Source organism: Trypanosoma brucei, chromosome 1, assembly GCF_000210295.1.
Source record: "Trypanosoma brucei gambiense DAL972 chromosome 1, complete sequence".
Classification (NCBI taxonomy): Eukaryota; Euglenozoa; class Kinetoplastea; order Trypanosomatida; family Trypanosomatidae; genus Trypanosoma; species Trypanosoma brucei.
The window spans coordinates 125556-149028 of record NC_026734.1 but is presented as its reverse complement, the minus strand read 5'-3'; the positions used below and the strand labels follow the sequence as shown (position 1 = coordinate 149028).

Below are 23473 nucleotides of genomic sequence, written 5' to 3'. Positions count from 1 at the left end.
ACGAATCCATGAGGAAAATAACTGCGTTGACAACACAGCTCTAACCCTCTCCAGAGATTCAATGAGGAATTTAAAGTGTTTGTGCTGTTACTGGCTCACACCTTCCTACACACTTTAAAAACAAGAAAATCATTCATTTTACTTGTTCAACCACAGTTCCTTGACAGAAGTTTTTTTTTAAAGTTACAATAAATACAAGGGAATGAAAGTTATGCAGGAGGGCATACTTCCATATCCCATTGCGGACGCTCCACTTCGTCGCATCTAAATAACGAAGTCTGCACAAATAAGGAAAATCCCCGTGAGTTGGGGGGTAAAAAAAACAAAAAACAAATGCCCTTTGCATCACTTAGTGTACAACAACAGCGAAGAAATTTAAAAAAAAAAAGGCACATTGAACAAAATCTAGACACCACCACCCATCACATTCCATTCACACGCCAATGCAAAAGATGATTTAAATTTAAGGGAGGGGGTACAGCACACGGATAAACACTGGAGTAGGTTGCGGCTGCTTCCCTTTTCTGTTTCGTTTCTCTCTTCTCCATCTTTCTTTTTCTTTTGGTATGTGTGTAAAAAATAATGTGTTTGCAAGAACAGTAATGGAAACAAGGTAAAAAATGGCAATGAGAAAAAACAAAGCCAGACGGAAAGAGACGGACTGAGAGGTAACGAACCTTATTCTTACCTCGTGTCCAGCATACGAACTTTACGACAGAGGAAAAGAAAAAAAAGGTGAAAAAGAAACATAAGGGTTGAAACATATATATATATATATATATCCACCGAACAAATCTCAACCGGTTTTAATGATTTTGAGACCGCAGTCAAGCCTCCTTCCCCCCCCCCCGAAAACCGCCGAACAAGACAAAATACACTGGCGCACGTCCCACATGTATATCTGTGTGAGCATTATATAGTCCCTAACCAAACACACTGCTGTTTCCTTATTATCAATTATTTTCCTTCTCTTTCGAATTACTAAATTCAGCGGTAATTTGTTCAAGGATGTCATGCGATGGCTACTTCTCTTCCTTTACGCAAAGGCGTGTTCCAACTTGCTTCCGCCGCCACGTATGGGTTTAACAATAACACCACGCCCCGGTGACGTAGCAACTGATGATGGCGGTGCACGCGCAGATGGACTTCGAGCTACCAACACGCCTTCTAACGTTGGTGTGAGGCTCCGCCGGCGTATAGGGCTGATATGAGTAGCACGAGGTTTTCTGCTGCTGCTGCTGCTGGTATGGCAGTGGCTCAATAAATCATCATAACGTTGTCTCCAATACAACGCATCGTTACGCGCCGCCTGAAGTTGTGTTCGGTGAGCAGACATTTGCCTTTCCAAACTCTGCTGCAGCTCTTGGTTACTTGCAGACTCCTGACGTAACCCAAACTTCAGGCTTTCAATGCGTTCGTGGCGAATTTGGAGCCGTTTCTCCGCCAACTGCAAATCCAATGATAAAACACTATTGGTGCTTTGAAGCCTCTCAATTTCATCCATTGCGCGTGCCAGACGCCCCTGCAACTCTTCATAGTTTTTTCGGATTTGAAGGGTGTCTCCATTCGGGGACTCAACACTAGCACATGCAAGTTCCATCGACCCAGTGATTGTATTATTATTTCCTGCAGTACCGTCACCAAGAGCTGGTAAGGAACACATAGTTGTCGGACTGCTTATATGAGATGATAACAAGGGTTGGGAAAGGTTGTTAGAAACCGAAGAACAAGTCTCGCGTGTTGCTCCCAATTCAACCGAGGGTCGCCCCTCCTTAATCTGGTTAGGGTACTCATTGCACTGTGTGGCTAAATTATCTTCTGTTGTATCCGAATGACTGCAAAGCTTTGCGACAATAGCGAGAACTCGTTCTCTGTATGAAGAAATACGTCGAGATACAACATCCCCCGTAATGCTCACCTCGCCCAAGACCTCGCGGCAATGCTCGGCGTAGCGTCTGTAGCCATACAATTCTCGTACAGCGATCATGTGTTCCTCTTCCCAAACGGCGTTCTCCTCCCTCAACAATTTAATCAGCGCTGCTTGTTCGGCTAATTGGTTACGAATAGCTTCGGTAGTTCCTTGAGACACACACGGGTTGTCGTGCAGGTGACTAACATCCGGACTTATACCCTCCCTCGACAATTCATCGTAAATCCCTCGCCGCACCACATCCCCCTCATTTACGGAGCTCTCATCCACCACCCCGTCGGCATTAATAACAGCGTCTGCTTCTTCCAGATGCCCCACCGCCGACGCTTCAGAATGTGGGCCCGGAACTGCAGTGTCGCACGGGCTTGCGACGCGAGTTGCGAAAGTCTCGCCTCCACAGGAAGATTCAGCAACGCCACTAAAACAGTCACTAATCTCCTCACCACCGTGGTTTCCGTTACTGGGAACAGTGACACCCATATCATGGAGCAGCTTTCGAAGTCTCTTTATCTCCACTCGGGCAAGGTCCAGCATACCCTTCAGCTCCTCCGCGGTAAGTTGTTTATTGACAATCGCTACGTTGCAAACGTTCTGTGCGCGCGCTCCAAAGCGCAATGTTGATAACGTCTCCTGATCATTAAATTGTGAAGGACTACAGCACACTACAAGTGCCGTTCGTGAATTTCCTCCAAGAGAGTCTTTGAGGATTCGTGTAAGTTTGCTGTCACGGTACGGCACGTGGGCCTGTTTGTCTGCTAGGCTCATGATCACATGACCAAGAGTTGTGAGTGACTTGTTTATCATTTTTGCTTCTTCCAGCTGCATTCCATCCACATGGGTCTTGGCAACTTTTTCACTCCCCGCAAGGTCAACCAGAAACAGTTTCCCAACAGTTGCAACGTGCTTCGTGTGGTTGACACTCTTAACTGTGATGTTCAACACACAGTGGCTACGGCTGCTCGCTTCATTGCAGGCTGTGGCCGCGGTAACTCTGCGACACACGCCTGAGTTGATAAGCTGCATCATCTCCTCTGCGCTTGACACGTACGGTAACTTACAATTTTCCACATAAAAACCTGAAGGGCCCTCACGTACCTGAAGATTGAGGTTTCCATGGTCAAGAAGATCTCGAACACGCTCCATGTACACCTCAACGAACATTGCTCGTATCTCAAATTCTAACGCCTCGTCAGCACTATGGATCATATCAAAGATTTGATTGACGGCACGGGGGATGATACCCGCATTAACATTCGCACGTCCGCCCTGTGCTCGTACGGGTCCACGGTCATCGCCAGCGGTGCCGTATAAAGCTGTGCTGATGGTTCCACTTCTTTCCCTACCCACTGCTTCACCAGCACCAAACATGGTATGCGTCTTCCCACTTCCCGTTTGGCCGTAAACAAGCAAAGTTCCATTGTAACCCTTCATTACATCCTTCACTATGGGACGTGCAACCTCATTATAAATTTCGTCCTGCCCCACCTCTGGTGGGTAAACACGCGCGAAGGAAAAACGATATTGATCAACTGCAGTGTCTGCAGAGGGAAATCGGTTGAAGCCATCTCCACCTACCGGGTTGCAGGGAATCGGTTGCTGCCTTGGGGCTCCATTGGACCGCCCGAGCCGCTGACAAGATTGAACTCTGCAGACGACATGATTGGACCCCTCGAGATGAACACACAACCCGCCATTCCGCTCACCTGAACTAAGGGGTCGAAACCTACACGAAACGTGGACATTATCGGCAGATGGTCGCGATGTTTGCATGAATCGGGGTGGTCAAATGATTGGAGGGAGAGCGTTATCGACAACAAAATTGTCCCCGCTGGGTGACTTGATGGCTTTTCGCGCACGGTTAATCGTTCTAAAATTATGCAGCCTCACACACCTTCTTGTGCTTCACCCTTTACCTCCCTCCCTCCCCCACAGAAACCCTCACTGAAGCGGCGTGTAATCTAAAGAACCGGCAAAAGCCAGCCGAAGGAAGGTATACGACTTGTGCGTCGTGCCACTTACAAAATTACTTTGTTTCGGCCTTATTCTTTTCGTCTTTTTTTTTTTTTTGAAACCCCCTCCCTTGTACGAAAGCTCAGACAGCGAACAAGGCCAACTGTGTGGTAGTGGGTATCAGGCAACGGCGAAATAGAAGAGGAAAAAAGAAAAAAAAACAGATGACGTATGCACGTGCATTGTGAGTTAACGATAAGTAAAAGCAGATAAAGGAAAAAATATCTCGACACCGGCATGTCGTGTGTGTGTGTGTGTGTGTGTTCGTCAAAAAGAGACCAAAATGACAAGCTAAAACTCGTCAATGAAGTGAGTTCACACGTATGCAACACGGCAACTACTCGCCCAGCTGCTGAAGCATCCTCCACTCCTTTTGTGTGAGGCCAAACGCACAAAACTTCCGAGCAACAAAACGCCGGTACTCCTCCGAGAAACGCTCAACATCCCCGGGGTTATGGCTACCTCTTAGAAGCAGGGTGCCGAGCTTCAACATTACAGCATCTTCATCGGGTGCATCGTTTTCCGTTTGGTCAAGGAGCTTTCGATTTGACTGTTCACCACCTTCATGGATACCACGACCGCCCTCATTCGTAGATATGCGCGTTTGAAGCGCCGAGGACCCACGATCACGAACTAAACCATGCGCACCTGTTGGTGGAGTCCACTCATGCGATTCACCACCAATTGACAAAACCACCACCTCATCAACAGCAACACTAACGAGAGAAAATCCGCATGGAGCAAGACTGGAGAGCGCCTCATTCTGACGCATTGCAGCAGCGGCAGTGTTACCGGCAGGGGATCCAGCTTCCCCATTTTCTGAAGCACACCCCATCACGGTAAAGGAAAGCGCACCCGCCTTCACCCGTGATGTGACAACGGTATTTTTGTGCGCATCAAGGGCATAACAGGTCCCGTCCATGGAAAGGAAGATTGCCTGGAACCCATCGTTTCCTACATTGACGACGCGAACACGTTCAACGAATCCGGCATCTTGGACACAACCCGACATTAAACACACAACCGTCCCACGGAATGAAGATGTGGAGCCTTCAACCGGCCCATCCCCTATTCGCCCCGGGGAAGCCGTTCCAATGCTCGAACCTGCGAGCAACATTTCGAATATGAACCAACGACCGTCCTCCGTGGCAACGGCGAACTGCGCAGCATGTGGCGCAGTTGCTACATCTACAGCTGCAGGTGAGCGAATAATCACGTCCGCGTCATTAACCTTAGGAGATGATTCCCCATGGTCATGTGTTGTGCTGGTGCTGGCAACACTGTCATGCTGCCGCTGATAAGAATGGCGACACTGTTGAATTTCCAGTGTTGTCACCGTGGCATTTGAGCTGCCTTGATGTTGCGAATATTTCCAGGGCAACAACCACGGAGCGTGCAACTCGGCGGTACTTTCCTCCTGAGGGGCCACCTGTCTACCACCTTCCTCGGTGGGAAGATGTACATTACTCTTCGACAAATGATAAAGTGGAAACTGCCACTTGGGTTCCAATGGTGCCGTTTTGTTTAAAGAAGTGCTACTGTCAGAAAGCGGAGTCTCCATTCCTATAGTCAAAGAGCCTACAGCATCTGTGGGTCGCATGCACGCCGAGGTTGCTGCACATCCCTCACACACGTACCCAACCATCGAAACCGTTCGAGGTTGATGGTGCCCCTGCCAGTGCATTATTTCCTCCCGAGAGGCGCCAAGCAATACGATACGCTGGCTGCAGCAGACGAGCAATAAGGAGCATCTGCGCCAGGTTTCCATCGTAAATGATGCTGTAGTAGTGCTGCTGCTTTCCGCGCACGTAAGGTGGTCCTCTGTGGAAGGTGGCAGTGCAGTCCCGTTGGCCGGCACAATAAACGATTTTATGGAGGAAACATGGGAGTGAAGAAAAAGCAACCCAAGCCGTTCACCAAGAGGCGAAACGGAATAAACGTACACATGACCATCATATGATCCCAAGAAAACAATGTTTCCCTCGCCGCTTTTCTCATCGGCGCCAATATCACCGCAAATGCAGTTTGGCGGGATGGAAAAGATGTAAGAGACCCCACAGGGTTGATACTCCTTGTCCAAACATTCACTGTAGACCCCGCTGTGGCTTCCCCCAGAACACATCTCCGAACCCATGACACCGGCGGTTGCATCTTCATCCCTCTTGCGAGAAGATGTCGTAGACCCACCACGAGATGAGCAGGCTATAGTTTTACTGCCAGTAATGAATCCCTCTATCACTTCACATTGTCCTTCCAGCGTCACCAAAAGGAGACGAAGCGTCTTTGCGCTATAAAGAACCACAGAAATTGTGGCAGGAATCGTTCGAGAATACACGGGTGTCCTGTAACCCATCTTCAACAACAGCAACTGCCCCTCTGTTGTGCCAATAATTACCTCTTCCACACCGTCACCATCCACATCTGCGGTGATGAGGCCACTTGGGGTGATGGAGCCTTGAGGTGCCATACGGCGGAATGCCCACGCATCGAGGGGAATGGCCGGTAATCGCCGCTCAGTTCTCCCGTCTCGAATATCGCTCGCATCCCTTTTGGTACTGCATGCCATAAATGACAAAATTCACTCTCCTTTCCCCCCTCCCTCCCCCCTGGTAAGGTCCTTCGACAGATCGAAGAGGATATGGGTGTCAATAATAAATTAAATTAAAACTGAGTACTGAAAAGAAAAACAAACAAGGAGATTTTTTAAAAAAGAAGAGAGTAATTCCTTCCTGACGTTTAAATGGATATCAACAGAAACAAATTCTCCTTGAACATTACCACATACTTTAAGGACATACTATTATGAAGAGGTGCCATGCGCGCTTGCAGGTAACCTGATACATTAAGGAGTGGTAATGTGACTATATGTATTTTTTTTCCTTTCGTTGACGCTCTTATCTGTGAACGGATAGCTCCAACCATATCCACCACCCATCTTCGTTGAGTTGGAAGTGCCTTTCCTAACAATATGGTTTGAACTCCAACAACACGACAGGTAAATCCAATGATGTGAAAGGATGTCACTCATTGGGGTCGGAACGTTTTAACACGATGATCCCGCGTACCAACTCCCTCAAATCCTTGAAAGCGGGGGACTGTATCACTTTCCCTAAAAACCTCGTCAAACTTCAGCTCGCTCTCCTTGTCAATTAACATCTCGCGTAATCGATTGAATTCCTGCTGAATGTGCCGCACACGCGACGCCTGCACACGCCGACCACAGTTCACATAATTCACGAAATCCTCCACCACGTATGGTGAGTTACTCGGGCGTTGCGTAGTTTCATTTTGCATCGATGCGCTAAAGTCATTTTCATCGAGTGGACCATCCTCCTTGTGTTCAGCGATATGTTTCTCCCACTCCAATCGTTTCCTCGAGCCCAGTAACTCCAAGTGCCGCCGTACCACCCGTTCATAGACAGTACGATGGCGACGAGGATGAATGAGACTTACCGTTCCGGCACTAAAGTCATATTTTGCATAATATTCCGCAAAACGCTGAAGACAAAAGAAAACAGCCTCTCCAAGTTTCTCGTCGTCATCATGTAGCGAATCATATATGGGTGGCAACTTAAACTCTTGGAGAAGCATCTCTGCATCGGCAACGGTTAGCTCGCCAAACTCACCCGTCGGCTTTGAAAACACAGGAAGCAAACCGAGTTCCTGCAGCACCATGAGGGCCATTGTGGTCACGGTGAAACTATTAAATGTACTCCGCTCCGGGGCAATCACTTCACGCGCCTTTCCCCACGCCTTAACCAGGTGAATATACGCTCCGTAAAAGTCAGGGAAAACTTGACGTATGGCACACAGTATCTTCGAGTTCTCCACACCTCCTATATTGCCGATACTGACATCACAATGAATACCCGTCACACCGTCAGTAAACTGCACTACCGGAATACGGGCGCGTATGTACCGCACGTCCTCCATCCCCATGGCTGATGCTTCCTTACCGAAGCGCGTCATGCGTTTGTTGTTTTGCTCATCCACCCGCTCCATCCCCTGAAGCCATGGTGAAAAATTTCGATACGTAAGGGAAATATCTGCATCAGAGTGAGGTGTGCAAAAGCCGCTAACATGGGAGCCAAACAACTCAACATGAGCTTTATTAACCGCAAGCATACCAATGTCGAGCACACGCTTCTGTAGCTCATGTATAACAACGCTGTGCTCAGGAGGAGGAAGGGATGCGCGGTAGTGCGCCATCATACCTCTAATAAACTCTCGTTTGGCTACATTCATCTATGCACCCCAATCACTGCTTCCATTGTGAAGATTGAATGGGAAGGTACGATACAAACAGAAGAAAAAAGATACATGCGGCCATAGTTCGGCACACTGTATAAAACACACTTATTTCTATACGTGTCAGCTCTTTGCGTTCCTTCCACTTCTCGCCTCTTTCTGCGAGGTGAAGCACCTAAAGTATTCACTGAGGGCAAATGCACAACGACGCTGCGCAAAGGCATACACATTCAACGCAAATGTCAGCGCATTTACCCTCGCCTCGCGACTGGATCTCCTCATTTCGCTCACCTGTAAATACTACCTTAAATGAAAGGCAGATTTCACTTCTCCAGTTGAGAATCACACCGGCATCACCATCGTACAGCCCAAGGCACAATGAAGAAATATAAAACACACATACACACATATATATATATAAAGGCGGCAACGGTTATTCATCGTCACAATGCACCGCGCCCCATCATAAAACTATTTAGCGAGGGAGTTGCCACTGTCCCAACGTCATCCATGGGCGAAAACCAGGGATAAACGCCACCGTCCACCACGTCTTCTGGGAGGGGAATATTAAATGACAAACCCGCGCCACGCGGATACAACATGCGATAGTTAACAAGGCGGAGAAACAAAAACTTAGCTACAACCGGAACGGCGAAGAAATCGCGAATCCCATGGAAACTAAAGACCGTGGACATTTTGAAGGAGAACGTTGGCTCCGATTCAAGCCATAAAGTACACTGAAGGTACGGCTTTCGCTGAGTATCCATCGTGGCATTTTCATGCTTCAGCGTGGCATGCAGTCTCACATGGGCTTTGATGTATTCAACGTCACTAACACGAATAAACACCGGTAATCGCCTTCCACGTGCGAGGCAAATATCAGCCTGCAACCTTACGTCAATATCCCCAGCATACTCCACTTCAGCCTCCAGTTCAATTGCTGTTGCCGGCAGTGGAGGTAAACACGATAGAATGGGGTTTGCCGCTGACGGCGCAGCTGCCACAGCCTCGTCCGGGTGCATTTCGTTGTGCCATTTCTCCGTACCGTCACCTGTTGGATACAAGGTAAGTTGAGAGGGACGAAGCTTCGTTTTGTGCGAAACCACTGGTTTAACTCCGGTGGCATTGATACTAGTGGAGGTGTTAGCGTTAAGGGCAGGTGGTACAACAACTGTGGAAGGCGTGGCAGTGTCTTTATCACCAGATCCGGGGCTGCCACTCCCTGTCGCCGGAGCAGCAGAACCTGGTGGGACGGATTCCATTCCTGTACGGTTTATTACCCGTATGGCTCGTATAATGGGTGGCTTATCGCCAAGTGAATGTATGTTGAAAGTTGCGCATGCAGCTATGCCACGATCCTCTAGCAGTGCCTCCACATGTTCCTCAATTAATCTTACAAAACGCCATGCATCCCCACCAACTCCGCCACCGCTACCGCAGCTTTTATCCTCACGCCGCGCTGAGTTGGCTGCAAAATCTCCTTCGCACGAATTGTTTTGGCTTTGCCCTCGCTGCTCCCTCGTGTCGGGTTCATTCCCTTCACGCATTGCGCTATAAAAAATGTCAAACACAGCACTCGTTAATCGCTCCAACCATATGCATGTCTCACCTTGATGCCGTGACACACGCGTACGACGTGAGGGAAGGTGTCGGACGCGAGTTTTCTTCACCCGCAATAGGGCGGTAAAGAATAGAACAAACCCGATGACGCGTACGAGAGCAACTAGAAGTGACATTCTGCTACTAACATAAAGGCTTTTCACACACACACACACACACACACCTTCCCCTCTTACACAAATGAATCGCAAGAGTACCGTTTTTATTTGGGGAAGCAATCACGTTGATAATAAAAATGAGAAATAAGGACAATAAAGGGGGAAGAGTAAATGAATAAACAAATAAACACGTATATATATATATATATATATATATATATATATATGCTGAAACTTCAGTCAGCGCGACCACAGATTTGATGGTTTTCAACAAGCGTAGATATCACGATGTGAAATCACTTCAACAATGTATTCGTGCGCGTTACAAAACTAATAGAACACGCAGCGTTAGCGGAAGTGTTTTTAAAGAGCCGGCAGTAATCATACAGCCAGCAGCGGGTAGTAGTAATAGTAATAGTAATAGTAATAGTAGCAGTATTAGTAGTAACAGTAACACAATCACAATCACAATTACAATATAGCTGCGACTTTGCATTTGATGGACAAGGTAGCCAGGAATTCCAACCACACATACGCGCACTCATAATTTTTCGCAACACTCTGCAGAAACTACACTACATGGTGCGTGAAAGTGATATTGGGCTCATGTTATCTTCGACTAAGTTCGCTCCAGACGACGTGGGAGAAATATTATGCAGTGACTTTGATTTGTTGGCAAACTGCAATCCATCCTCCCATGCGAGTGTCTCAACGTGCGTATGGTTTACAGCCAACGGTAACAGAGGAGCTGGCGAATACGCACCATTTGCCTGGACATGCCAACTTTTTTGTTTCCAAGCTTCCAAAGTGTCAATGCTCGCAGAATAATGCCTAAACAAACGGCGAATACTAAAAATAAGCAAACAAAGAATAACACAAACAACGAGCATCGTCACCTCCGCGTACACCCGATTTGTAACATCCATTCCGCCTGTAATACCCCATAAGAAAGGTTTCTCACGCGTTGCTACGTAAGAAGTGGCGGTGGTATTATTATTTCCAACTTTGTGTGCTGTTTTTCTCAAAATTCCCTCTAATGAGGGCACCATCGCCCACACACCAAAGGCGGTATCAAATAAAAATAAGAAAGCGCCACATATCGGCCGCACCGCATATTTTAGCGTCATATTCATTGCAATCGCCAATTGTGTTCCATTGAGCGCTAACATATCAATAGTAAGTTGACTCGCTTCAGCTACCGCTACTGCCCCATTAATGTCACCCGCTTGCATGAGAGCATTAATAGTCTCAATTGCGCCACGCACTGTTTCATCCTGTTCAATAACAAAATTAAACTCAAATGCGCATATACTTGATGATGTGTCCAAAAGTGAGTTTGAATGTAACGCCGATGTGTTCTCCTCCCTTTTTAATGATGTTGCGTTTTCAGTGGTACTTGAGGGCGATTCGAGAGGTGGAGTTGCTTCGTTCGGAACCGAGGGAGTTTCTCCCAATTTATCGTTAGGTGGAAAGTAATTATCCGACACAATCTCTGTCATTGTTTTAATTTATTATTTTTTTTCTTTGCTTTGCAGCTACACGTATGGGAGAGGGGGGAAAGAAATTGGAAACAACAGAGGCAACAACTAAAGACGGATGTAAATAATTTAAGAGTGGAAAAAAACGAAAAGGGGTAAAAGAAGGAAAGGGAAAATGGAAAAGGAAAAGAATTGAGATGAATAGTCTTAAATCAGTGAAAATAATAACAACAAAATAATAATAATAATAATAAAGGAAAAGTGATTTGAGGGGACATTTACTCATGTGGGTTTTGACGGTTTGTAAAATGCAAAGTTGCGAAACCAAAACTCGTGCCTCAGTGAAGGCAACTTTCATACGTGTCATCAGAAACTTGCAAAACATAAAATGATAAAAGAAAAAAAAGAGAGAGAGAGAGAGAGAGGAAAGAGTGTGTAAAAAAGTGAAGAATTATTAATGGAAAAACCAAAAGTAAAGGGGGAAAAAAAATTGAAACATATCATCAAAACAACAGCGGTACTCTCGCCAATATTTCCACATAGAGACATTTGTGTTCTCCGTTTTATTGCTTTTGAAATGAATATTCCTACGAACCCTCTTTTCTTTTTTTCTTTTTCTCTTTTTTTCTTTTTTTTTTTTTTACACCCCCTAATGTCGCCAGAATTTTCATCTGTTGCTAAAAACACATGCACACAAATTCGGCACTCAAACATTCTATTGTATTTTCCCCTCACATTATTCTTATTTTTCCTCCACGTTGTTTTTTTTCCTTTTTTATACGTTATATATCTCTCCCCTCTTACTGATATAATAATATATCTATTATTTAATTCATTTTCCTCCGTTTTTTTCTTTTTTTCTTTTTCTTTTTGTTTTTGTTGTTGTTGTTGTTGTTGTGTGTGTGTGTGTGTGTGTGTGTGTGTGTGTCCGTGTGCTAAGGAGGTTATAAATAATCTTTAAACAACATTTTCCCCTCCTTTTAAACATCATCCGTTCGATTTAAAAAGAAAAAAACAAATTATGAAACAAGATAAAGGGGGAAAAAATAAAAATAATAAAAGAAAAAAAAAGAGAAATAACGGATGATAGTTTAGTAGGAAAATGGGGGAAATGGGAGGGGAATATAGAAATATATATATATATATATATTTATGATTAGATACATTATTTAAACAGGGGAAAAAATTTGGTAATCACAGCACTAAAAAAAAAAAAAGAAAGAAAGACGACAGGGTAAAAGAGAGTAAGTGATAACAACAATGACAACGATCACAAAAATGTTTAATAAACGTGTGTTTGTTTCGTTTGTCATTGGAACGTTAAATTAAATTCATGTCTGTGGTCAAACTTCACCACTGTGTGCTTTTTTTTTTTTAATTTACGTCTTTGTTTTTCTTCTCTTTAATATTAAAAAATCTCTTTGATTTTAAAAATCATCCCTCCGTTACGTGTGATTTTCTATCTTAACCGCCACCGGCGTTACAATAACCACTACAAACAAAACGAAACTAAACAATAAAAGTGAAAACACTTTCAAATTATCCTTCATCAAATAAATTCAGATAATAATCCCTTCCTCTTTTCTTTTTCTCTTGCAGCAAAACGATAAAAACGAAATGAAGGTGCCGGACCAAAAAAAAAAAAAACACTGGCCGCTGCACACTAAAAAGTAGCCGCTTTCACTTCAACATAACTTCTTTTTGTTGTTTCTATTCTGGCTTGAATTCTTGTGTTGATGTGTTTATTTCTTTGTTTATTTGTTTGATTGATTCTGTTGTTGTATCCTCTTTTCCTTTTATTTTTCTTTCTTTGCTGCTTTTTTTTTGAGTTTTGGTTAATTCACTTACAACATTTTCACTTTCTTCTTTTTTCGTTGAGGAAAGGAAAGGAATAGAGAAAAAAGGAAAAAAGAAAAAAGAAAAAAAGAAGGGAAATGAATGGGGGCTCTGTCACTAGTCATGAAAATCATAGCTCCACCCCAGAAAAAAAAAAAAAGAAAAATGAGAAAAGATACGAAAAAGAAAAAGGAACAATATAAGAAAAACAATATTTGAAAAGGAAAAAAAAGGAAAAAAAAATCGTAACTCCATACCTATGACGGAGAAACACCATGGTAAAGATAAGTGAGTGCTGTCAAATAACGAAAAATAAAAAAAAAACAACCTCACACTAAACTGCGTATCATAGCAATATCTTCAGGAGTTGAACGACAACAACCGCCGCAGATGATAATATCGAAAAGCCAATCGTCCGCTTCGGGCCTTTGAAGCAGTAACTGATGTGCAAAAAAAGCAGCGGTGCGGACATCAGCTTCGCAACACAACATTAATCTCTGTAATGTTGTAAATGGTAATGTTTCCTTAGGGCTGGATGTTGGTGAATGTGAACCCCGTGGTAATTGACCGCCCCAATGCCATTCCCCCTCCTTGAAGTTTTCGCCAGAATTTGAATACAAAAATAGCGCTAGTGATGGGTCCGTCACCTTATGCTTTTTCTTTTTGAGAAAAGCACTTGCAACGACACTCGCTTCAAGAGGACTACAGCAGTTGGTTCCAAACCCAACCAGCTGCGGTAACTGAAGTTCCATTAGAGAATTAAACGCCTTCTCAAACGTATTGCCATCAATAAGACGGATGTTTGATTCCGCCGCCAGCCACCATTCATTCAAAGTGGCATCATCAACAGTCACGTCAGGACGCGGTTCCCGTAAACAAGAAATAAATGACAAACACACCGGTGCCGACCGAAGTGTCTCATCTTCCTTCTGATATTTCAGCCATGTAAAGATTTCTATTGCTTCATTTAACAATGGAATTGTTTCAATCATGATGAAATCCACCTTCAAGTGGGCCTCCTTCTCATCCACATGGTTCACAAAGGCCATAAACCTCCCTACATAATAATCCCTGATGATGTCTTCATTAACCTCATATTCCCCACGGTATTCCTGCGCATTCCCGAGTGAAGCTCCATATGATCCGAGACTACCACCAACCAACACCGGGCATTTTGATGCATCATCTCGTGGTCCATAAAAAAGAGGAGCAAACACATCTACGAATTCGCTTCTTTTGTTATTCATAACATGTTGAGCCCATACTTTTGCCTCTTTTGTTGCCGCCGCACGTTCAGGCGTGATGCCGTCGCACAAAACACGGACGGCGGTGTTTACCACTTCATTCATGGTTACTCCCGCCTGAGCACATCCAGCGGCGTGCATTTGATAAGTATTTGTTAAAATAACATCGGCCCCCACATCCAAGTAGGATTTATGAACGTAACGAACTATTTCTTCATCCGTGATAAGTGCAGATGTTGACCACATGGAACCCATTTTAGATGGATCCAAACCACATCTTTCCACCAATGTCCCCACAGCTCCATCCATCGTAAAGAAATGATGAAACTTCTTGGATTTCTCAAATATCGAGCCGGTTTCCCCCGTAGGGCAACTAATGTCCTTCATTTTGTCTTTATTGTTTATTATTATTAGTATTATTATTATTATTTTAAAAAGAGAAATGAGGGGAAGAAAGGAGAAAGAAAAAGGATAAAAATGAAATAAAAGCAGTCAGGCGGGCAGTCTCCACAAGGAGGAGGGGGGTGTTATTTCTTTAAAAAAAAAAACGAAACAACAACAAAGAAAAAGAAATTAAATTAAATTAAAATAAAACGATCCGTTAGCGATGTACCACTGAACCACAAGCTTTTGTTTTTTTGTTTTTTTTTTTAATAGAGGGAATTATCTTTGCCAAGAAGTAAAAGAAGGAAGGGAAAACGGAAACAATAATAATTTCTTTTTCCCCTTTTCTCTTTCTTTTTTATTTGTTTAAAAAAACACAAAGAGACACACAAACGCACAAACACATACAAAGAAAAATAAAAAAGAACAAAAAGAAAAAAGTAGAAAAAAAAAAGATAACTTCAGCGACATGAGTACCCCGCACAGGTGCGATTTGAAAAATTTCGCCAATGGTGTCCCTCAGATGCTTCGCTTTCTTCGACAAGTGTTACGGCATGTATCGAATATCTTCTTTTTTTGAAAATAAAAAAAATTCTATAGTTCGTTAATGGACTTTATTTTTTTTTTATTTTTTTTTTTGCGTTATCAACAATCAATACGATTCCCCATCCTCCTCTTTCCCTCACCCCTAAAATAATTAAAAAAAAGGAAAAAAAAAGAGAAAAAAAGGAGGAACATACGCGCGAGTATGTTGTGGGAAAAGAGATGAGGGATGGCGGAGAAAAGAGGGAAAGGAGGGAAAAATAATACAAAAGAGTAACAAAGAAAAAAAAAAGAAGAAAAAAACAGAAGAAAAAAACAGAAGAAAAAAACAGAAGAAAAAAAACAGAAGAGAAAAACAGACAAAAAGCAGCCGACCGTAACGTGACGTCCCTCCACATTCATTCCCCCTTATTTTTGCTTCTTTTCTTTTTCTTTCTTTCAATAATATTTATTTCTTACTCAAGCGCTCTTTCCCTTCAGCACATCCGCATCTGGGCCATTAGTTACTTGCGTAACCCCCCTCATCATCATCATAATAATAATAATAATAATAATAATAACAATAATTACGTAGCCTGCCATTCATGCACTACACCAATTCAATAACCTTATTAAACACAACTGTGCTGGATGATTCAATTCGTCATTTTGTTCTTGTGTGTGCTTATGTGTAAATTTGCTCGAGTTTTCATTTAAAAGTCTGCATGTCGGCATATTTTTTTTTTCCCCTCTTTCTCTTTCTCCTCCTCCTCCTCTTTATTTTGGTACTCATAATCACGTGTTGAAGCGAAGAAATATATATATATATATATGTATATACACAAAAACACAAACACATGCACAAAAGGAATGTTAATCTCACAGTCTGTTACTAATTGTGTAAAGCAGCTTGGGAACCATAGCGGTTAGCAGTTGGTGATATCGGTTTCAGTTTGAAGTGAGACGAATACTGTTATTAAAATAATTATTATTATTATTGCTATTATCGTTATTACACTCTTTTTTTTTCTCTCTTTTACTTCCCCTTCATGTATATATATATATATATATTATATACAGATGTAATTACCACAAAAGAAGAAAACGAAAACGACAAAAGAGGAAGAGGAAGAGGCGCGCGCCAAATCTCCACATTGGTGTCGAAAGCGGCACCTTTTTTTTTTCAAAAAAAAAAAGCCCTTCTCCACACTTCACACAAAAACTTTCTTTTTTAAAAAAAAATTCTCTTTTTCCTCTTCTTTACTATTCTCAAATATATATATATATTTATTTATCTTCCAGCCCTTTTTTTTTGTTTCCCGGAGAGTTTTGCATCCCGCAGCGGTGCCAAATCGCCTCTTCTTCTTCCATGCATATTGTGAGTTTTTGTTGTAGAAGTTTCATTGTCATGAGTTATACAAATTTCAGGACGGCACGCAGGTCCCAACAAGAGGAGAAAATAAAAGCAAAAGCAGAAAAAAAAAAAGGAGGACACATGAAACTTTTTTGTTGTTTTGTTTTTTTTTTCACCCCTCACTTCTTTACTTGAAGTTTTCTTGCGGAAAGCAACCCGCCTCCACGAAAAGAAAAATAAAAACAAAAAATCGGCTACGAGTAAAAAAAAAAAAGAGGAAAAAAAAAGTGGTATGTGTAATAGCGTTCATATTGTTCCTTTACAATGAGCAGCACATTCCGTAACGTAGTTCCTCCACCACCTCCACCAGACCAATGGCCCTGCTGTGACACCTAAAATGTTTTTTTTCTTTTTTCTTTTCTTTTTTCATTGGCCTGACGAATTGAATTAATCGCTTTATGTTAACGTTCAAGAGGAAGTCATGGCCGTCCCGATTAATTTGTTCTCCTCCACTAACCTCATTTCTAGCGTGAATACGAAGCATATCACTTGTTACACACATACACACACACACACACACACACACACACACACACACACACACACACACACATACACTAGACTCGTTTTCATCTCCGTATCCAAACACAGCGCATCTTAACAACAACAAAACTCCCTTTTTTTTTCCCCCCCTCTCCTCCTCCTCCTCCTCCCTCATTTCTCTCTTTTTTATCCACGAATATATTTAATTTTCTGTTCCTTATTGAAGCCACAACTCCCTTTACGCCTGTTTCAGCCGGCGTTGAGAACACTTTTGCGGCCAGACGTAATCCTTCTTGGCTGCTGCTGCCATAAACGACAAATATGTTGGCGCGGGATCCATTGGGGTTGAAATAAACTCGGGGTGAAATTGCACTGCGAGAAAAAAGCGTAACGACGGATTCTCCACAGCCTCAACACGACAGCGAGAGGAAAATGTGGGGTCCGTCACGGCACTGATGCAAAGCCCAGCCTTACGCAAATCTTCAAAGTAAGCGGTGTTTACTTCATAACGGTGGCGGTGTCGTTCAACAACAATGTTTGATTTCGAGTAAATCTTAGCCATGATGGATGACTTCTCAACGATGTGAACATCACAAGCGCCGAGGTGCATGTTGGCACCCATTTTGTTACGATCACAATCCATGATGCGAACCACCTGATGGGTGCTTTCTTTGTTGAACTCTTCACTATTGGCATCTGACCAACCCACTACATTGCGGCTGAGTTCAATAACTGCTACTTGCATGCCAAGACACACACCAAAATAAGGAATATTGTTCATACGAGCTACTTGAGCAGCAGCACACTTGCCGTCCACTCCCCGATTACCAAAACCACCCGGAACAAATATGCCGTCACAACCGAGAAGTGCTTTTCGAGCCTCATCCGCATTAGGACCCTCAAGTTCCTCGGAGTCTACGTAAAGAATGTCAAGACGCACTTGCAGGGCAATTTGGCAGTGTTCAAAGCATTGAAGAACTGAAAAGTACGTATCCCCGGCGTCCTGCAAGTACTTTCCAACGAAGGCAATACGCACAGTTGGGTTACTCATGTTGCGAAGGATCTTAACGTAAGTTTTGTATGTGTCAATACGAGGCACATCGGTGGCTGGTGTCCTCTTCACAAGTCTGAGCTTTTCAACCAGCCGATCAACCAAGCCATCCTCAGTAAAAACAACGGGAACCTCATAGAGGCAACTCACATTCGGGGCAGACACGATATCACCAGATCGCACTCCACACAAATTGCTCAGCTTCTCCTTCGCATCAGGAGTCAGTCGGTTTTCACTTCGGCATATCAAAATATCGGGTTGTAGGCCCATAGAGAGAAGAGTGCGCGTGCTGTGTTGAGTTGGTTTTGTCTTCTGTGATCCGCCAAATACCGGTAGGTATGTCGTGTGCATTAAACAAAATTCATCCGGCCCCACTAAGCAGCGAAGCCGACGCAACGCCTCAACAAAGGGTTGAGACTCCATATCACCCACTGTACCACCAAGCTCAATCATGCATATTTCAGGTTGGGCACCACTTTCATCAACTGGGCTCTGAGATACTCTAAAAATGGACTCAACGACATCATTTGTGAAATGCGGAACCAACTGCACGGTTTTACCCAAGAAACCCCCTTGACGTTCCTTGTTTATGAGTTTCTGGTAGACCTTACCGGTCGTGATGTTGTGCTCACGCCGCAACTGAACAGACATCCAACGCTCATAGTTTCCAAGATCGAGATCTACTTCCCCTCCGTCATCAAGAACATATACTTCACCATGTTCGTAGGGGCTCATAAGCCCCGCATCCATATTAATGTAGGGATCAATTTTTATACTGCACACCTGATATCCTTCAGCGCGCAGAAGTGCTCCTGTAGCTGATGTTGTTACTCCCTTTCCAAGGGAGCTGCATACCCCACCAGTAACCACAATGTACTTGCAAGCACCCGTCCCACTCACTGGGCGTAGTTCTGGTGACGGAAGCATATACGCTTTCGCAGTTGCACTGCCTTCCATACGTCCCCCCCTCCTCCTCGTCTACCGTTTTAACTCAACCGAGTGATGTTTCGGCGTGTCTGTTATTGGCCGTCAGCGTGTTTGCGTCAGTATTTTGAGGATAACAAACGGATGCCAACGCAACAACAACAACAACAACAACAAACACACACAAACAAACAAAAAAAAAAAGAGGGGATGCAAGAACTATGAGCAAGAATGGAAAAAGAAAACATACAGACAAAAGAAAGAACACGCAACAACCTTCAGCACAACGAAGCTGTGATGCTGGCCCCCTTTAGCGGTTTTTTGTGGTTTTTTTTTCTTTTTTGGCTCTGTAGCAAAAAAAAAAAGGGGGGGAAGCATTCTTTTTTTTTTTTTAATCCTGACAGTTCAAAGCCAGACAAAATCACGGACAATATGAAAAACTAGAAAAGCAAGCACTTTTCCTCGAGCAACTTTCGTCCTAGCCACCGGCTGTGCTAGATACCAAAGCGAATAGAATCAAACAGTATACACAACTGTACTCCAATACGGAAAGTAACACAACTCACCGCGCTCTCGGGTACCTTAATTAGGATGGCCTCGCACTAAATTCGGCATGGCTTCCCACTCAACGCGCCCTTCACTCTCATAGCAAAAGACAATTGTGCCAACACAGAAATCTGAGTTCCGCATATCCAAAATGATATGTCTTCGTTGTAGAACCGCTATATCATTTATTTATTTATTTTGTTTTATTCTCCCTACAATTTCAATCGTGGTACCAAATACCAGGTTTTTAATCTTGTATTTTTCTCGCTTGCAAGCTTACCTCTGTTTTCATTACCTACCAATCATCCAATGAGGTAAAGACAGCGGGGAAGATTAATAAGGGAAAGAAGGACTAAAAGTACGTGCAGCTGCAACTGCTTCGAGTGCAAGCACAAAGACGATGAAGATTAGAGGAGCGGGGTGAACAGAAACTTCACAGAGAAAGGAAAGGGAAAAACATTTTATGTTGACCCTATACAAAAAGAAAAAAAACAGACACAAACACAAACACACACACACACACACATATATATATATATATATATATATACATACATATATGTGTGTGTTCTGTCACCGTTATTCGATTGAACTTTCATATGTGTGAACGCGTCATAAAATGAGGGCGCTGCACCCGCATTCAACTATGAGCTCACGGTAGGGCAATGGCACATCTTATATGAAATCGTATTGGCAGCTGCTCCATACCACAATCCCATCCCTTACGTACCCGGCAGCCAGTGCCGAAACCGCCTCTTCAGGGCAGTTGGTGTGATATCATCCACACCTTCAGCACCATTGCCATCCTGTTCAACAACAAATTGTTCGAGAGCGCTCCTCTGCGCCCCAGTTAATTCCTCACCCTTAGGAATAACGACAAGTAAATGTATGTAGAGATCACCACGTTGCTGTTGTTCCTGTTTAGAAGCTGAACTGTCCGCATCAATCCCCTCTTCAGCATTGGTGAGGACTCCGCTACCGTCGAGTGTAACACCCCTTCCACTAAGCCTTATTTGTTGCCCATTTCTTACACATGGTGGCACCCGTGTGCAAAAAGGCCCATGAAGCAGAGGCACAGACACCATACCACCCAATAATGCCGTAGATAAAGTAATGGGCAGCACCATGTGTAAGTCAAGACCATCACGGTGAAAGACGCGGTGTTCCTGAACTAACACAGTCACAATAAGATCACCTGCCACACCGCCACGCACACCATCATGTCCCATACCACGAAGGCGACACGCTGTCATATTTGTGGTTCCGGGGCGGATATCAACTGGAACCTGAACCGTGTGCCCGGGCACAACACCGGCTCCTCGGCACCCGCTACACTTCGGAGGAGGTGTCACTCCGTCGCCATTACAATACGTGCATGAGCGCTCAATATGATACGTGGCGCTTGGAAGGTGCGTGGAGCCGCGACCACGACACTGTGGGCATTTGCGAGGGCGTTTGAGCACCATTCGCCCATTACCACTACACCGCTGGCATGAAACATTTTTTTCATAGACAGCCGTCTTGGTACAGCCGAGAACACTTTCATCGAATGAGATGCGCAACATAAAATTAATACTCGCGCCATTTATGGCGGCTCGGGCTTCAGGAGCGTTATATGGACGAGCGTCGGTTGAGCAACCGGTGTTACCTATCACTGAATTATACTGACCAGTAAAGTCACTGAAGGATCGCTGTTTATCCGACGATGACCGGGAAGAGGGGCTCATAGCGGCTCTTGAGATGGCGTGATCAACAAAGTTAAACGACTGATGTTCAGGGTTAAAGTTAGCGGCAACCTGGCCGCCGTCCACAAGAAGATGAAGTGAGGCATCTGGGGAGGCGTAGTGATGCGCAGCGTATTGCACACGAAAGCGATCATTGGAAAGCAACCGATACGCCTCTCTAAGTTTTTCCAGTTTGGCTGCGTCGCTCTTGTCATTTTGAGGGTCTTTCAGCTTCATTGCTTCACGCATAAACCCCTGCCGCAGTTCCGCACGGGTCCGGCGTATGCGATGCGCCTCATTGTCACCAGCAAAGCCCAGCAGTGCAAAAAGCGAATCCACCTCGCGATCGTTACCACGTTGTATGACGTTGAAGCACCGCCGCTGAATTTTCGGGACAAATAAAAGAGATGGTGGCGCCAGCGCCAACGCAATGCCTCGCATAAACGGCTTCCACCGCAAAGCGAGGATGAAAATACGGCTATCACGCAAAACAAAAACAGAAGTAAAAATTTTTTTTAAAAAGGACTAAATGAGATCACTTAGACTGAGCAAAAAAAAAAAAAACATGCTCACGGCATGTTCATTTCAGAAGCCCATTTGGGAATTAAGTTTCTAAATTTTAAAAAATGTAACCACGCGGATATGATCATTATTCTCATCTCCCCACCAGTATTTACCTGCACCACAAACTCGCCCTCCCTCCTGCAATCTCATTCATCCAAATCAAACTCCTGCTCGTCCAGGTCGTCTTCATCTACCGGTTCAAAAGCGTCCAAATCAACATCTTGTTCGGTATCCGAGCCACAAAACAGGTCCCACTCCGTGTTCCTAAGCGCCGCATCCCACAACTGTCTACCTGTCAGCTTTCCACTAACTTTCTTTTCATTAGCTTCACGCTCCCGCAATCTCTCGGCTCTGCGTTTTTGACTCCATTCCTCGAAGAGCTCGCGTGTAACGGCGTTACCAATTCGAATGGTCGGGTCCTGAACAACCGCGGTACCGGCTGCGTTTCCAAGCGCCTCGCCCCTTTTTTGCAACTCTGCCTTTTCATCTCCCTCTGCAAACTCTGTCAAATACTCTTGGGCTTTTTGAAGTACAGAGATAATACTATGCATACCTATCTGCTCTTCACAGAGTTCCATTATTTCCTTTAAAAGTGGAGCAGTGGGCATACGACGATTTTTGGCGAAATGTTCCAGCCGTACAGTCGGTGCCATTGTTTCGGGATAGTCATCAGACTCGTATACAACAGTGACGCGTAACTCCGGCGGCTCATCTTCCGTAGCTGAGAGAACGACCGAATATGTTGGAGGGTCTTCACTGCAAAGAGTGAAGGAATCATACATGCCTTGCACCATATCCATTTCCATCTGTTGCATCTCAGTGGCCGGCATCTTGTCAAAATGGTGACTAACTTCTCAATACAGTATTATGTATACTTATTTATTGTATTTATTTCCGTTTATCTGGATATGTATTGCTACAGGCGCGTGTGAATGCCCCTGTACACTTAGCGCTGGGGAATTAATAACAGTGACTCCAGCCCGTCGACCTCAAGTCGGTTTCGACCACCCCCCTCAAACGCGCTCTACAGTCTGTCCTTCCAAGGCAATAGAAAAGGGGAAGTAAACAAAAAAGTTTAATAGTTGCTCCCCCTCTACCCCCTCCCCCCCCCCTAAAAAAAAACCAAAAGGGGAATAACCGATAACCGGTCTTATTATATTTTTTTTTGTTTATTTTAAATACACTTTTCGGTTATACTTCAAGCTTTTACGTCTCGCATACACTTCCTCACGCTGCTTTAAATGGACCGGGGTTAATCGCGTAGACGCACCGTTCGGGTGAAGTATCACAAACCATGTGCAAGGAGGAGGGAAACAAACATCCACCAAAAAGGCAAAAGTGCAGCAGCAGCAGCAGCCGTATCACACCTTTTTTTTTTTCAGTGACACAACTGATGT

General features: G+C 44.2%; 13 protein-coding genes across 13 annotated transcripts; all 13 read right to left on the bottom strand.

The window, feature by feature from the left end:
- Positions 1–422: 422 nt before the first annotated feature.
- Positions 423–764, bottom strand: TbgDal_I660 (hypothetical protein, unlikely; the record flags this gene model as incomplete). Its single annotated transcript, XM_011773014.1, has 1 exon — positions 423–764. One exon carries the CDS (start codon positions 762–764, stop codon positions 423–425), a length of 342 nt encoding a protein of 113 aa, XP_011771316.1.
- A 272-nt stretch (positions 765–1036) lies between these two features.
- TbgDal_I650 (kinesin heavy chain, putative) lies at positions 1037–3700 on the bottom strand (the record flags this gene model as incomplete). Its single annotated transcript, XM_011773013.1, has 1 exon — positions 1037–3700. One exon carries the CDS (start codon positions 3698–3700, stop codon positions 1037–1039), a length of 2664 nt encoding a protein of 887 aa, XP_011771315.1.
- Positions 3701–4277: 577 nt separating this feature from the next.
- TbgDal_I640 (intergrin alpha chain protein, putative) lies at positions 4278–6506 on the bottom strand (the record flags this gene model as incomplete). The annotated part of the gene is made up of 1 exon (XM_011773012.1): positions 4278–6506. One exon carries the CDS (start codon positions 6504–6506, stop codon positions 4278–4280), a length of 2229 nt encoding a protein of 742 aa, XP_011771314.1.
- A 458-nt stretch (positions 6507–6964) lies between these two features.
- On the bottom strand, positions 6965–8185 carry TbgDal_I630 (hypothetical protein, conserved; the record flags this gene model as incomplete). The annotated part of the gene is made up of 1 exon (XM_011773011.1): positions 6965–8185. The coding sequence occupies one exon, from the start codon at positions 8183–8185 to the stop codon at positions 6965–6967; it is 1221 nt and encodes a 406-aa protein (XP_011771313.1).
- A 187-nt stretch (positions 8186–8372) lies between these two features.
- On the bottom strand, positions 8373–8597 carry TbgDal_I625 (hypothetical protein, unlikely; the record flags this gene model as incomplete). The annotated part of the gene is made up of 1 exon (XM_011773010.1): positions 8373–8597. The coding sequence occupies one exon, from the start codon at positions 8595–8597 to the stop codon at positions 8373–8375; it is 225 nt and encodes a 74-aa protein (XP_011771312.1).
- A 34-nt stretch (positions 8598–8631) lies between these two features.
- On the bottom strand, positions 8632–9924 carry TbgDal_I620 (hypothetical protein, conserved; the record flags this gene model as incomplete). Its single annotated transcript, XM_011773009.1, has 1 exon — positions 8632–9924. One exon carries the CDS (start codon positions 9922–9924, stop codon positions 8632–8634), a length of 1293 nt encoding a protein of 430 aa, XP_011771311.1.
- A 557-nt stretch (positions 9925–10481) lies between these two features.
- On the bottom strand, positions 10482–11405 carry TbgDal_I610 (hypothetical protein, conserved; the record flags this gene model as incomplete). The annotated part of the gene is made up of 1 exon (XM_011773008.1): positions 10482–11405. One exon carries the CDS (start codon positions 11403–11405, stop codon positions 10482–10484), a length of 924 nt encoding a protein of 307 aa, XP_011771310.1.
- Positions 11406–11750: 345 nt separating this feature from the next.
- Positions 11751–12098, bottom strand: TbgDal_I600 (hypothetical protein, unlikely; the record flags this gene model as incomplete). Its single annotated transcript, XM_011773007.1, has 1 exon — positions 11751–12098. The coding sequence occupies one exon, from the start codon at positions 12096–12098 to the stop codon at positions 11751–11753; it is 348 nt and encodes a 115-aa protein (XP_011771309.1).
- Positions 12099–13549: 1451 nt separating this feature from the next.
- Positions 13550–14851, bottom strand: TbgDal_I590 (homocysteine S-methyltransferase, putative; the record flags this gene model as incomplete). Its single annotated transcript, XM_011773006.1, has 1 exon — positions 13550–14851. The coding sequence occupies one exon, from the start codon at positions 14849–14851 to the stop codon at positions 13550–13552; it is 1302 nt and encodes a 433-aa protein (XP_011771308.1).
- A 2192-nt stretch (positions 14852–17043) lies between these two features.
- Positions 17044–17286, bottom strand: TbgDal_I585 (hypothetical protein, unlikely; the record flags this gene model as incomplete). Its single annotated transcript, XM_011773005.1, has 1 exon — positions 17044–17286. The coding sequence occupies one exon, from the start codon at positions 17284–17286 to the stop codon at positions 17044–17046; it is 243 nt and encodes an 80-aa protein (XP_011771307.1).
- Positions 17287–17505: 219 nt separating this feature from the next.
- Positions 17506–19275, bottom strand: TbgDal_I580 (cytidine triphosphate synthase, putative; the record flags this gene model as incomplete). The annotated part of the gene is made up of 1 exon (XM_011773004.1): positions 17506–19275. The coding sequence occupies one exon, from the start codon at positions 19273–19275 to the stop codon at positions 17506–17508; it is 1770 nt and encodes a 589-aa protein (XP_011771306.1).
- A 1235-nt stretch (positions 19276–20510) lies between these two features.
- TbgDal_I570 (chaperone protein DNAj, putative) lies at positions 20511–21953 on the bottom strand (the record flags this gene model as incomplete). The annotated part of the gene is made up of 1 exon (XM_011773003.1): positions 20511–21953. The coding sequence occupies one exon, from the start codon at positions 21951–21953 to the stop codon at positions 20511–20513; it is 1443 nt and encodes a 480-aa protein (XP_011771305.1).
- Positions 21954–22222: 269 nt separating this feature from the next.
- TbgDal_I560 (hypothetical protein, conserved) lies at positions 22223–22906 on the bottom strand (the record flags this gene model as incomplete). Its single annotated transcript, XM_011773002.1, has 1 exon — positions 22223–22906. One exon carries the CDS (start codon positions 22904–22906, stop codon positions 22223–22225), a length of 684 nt encoding a protein of 227 aa, XP_011771304.1.
- Positions 22907–23473: the final 567 nt, after the last annotated feature.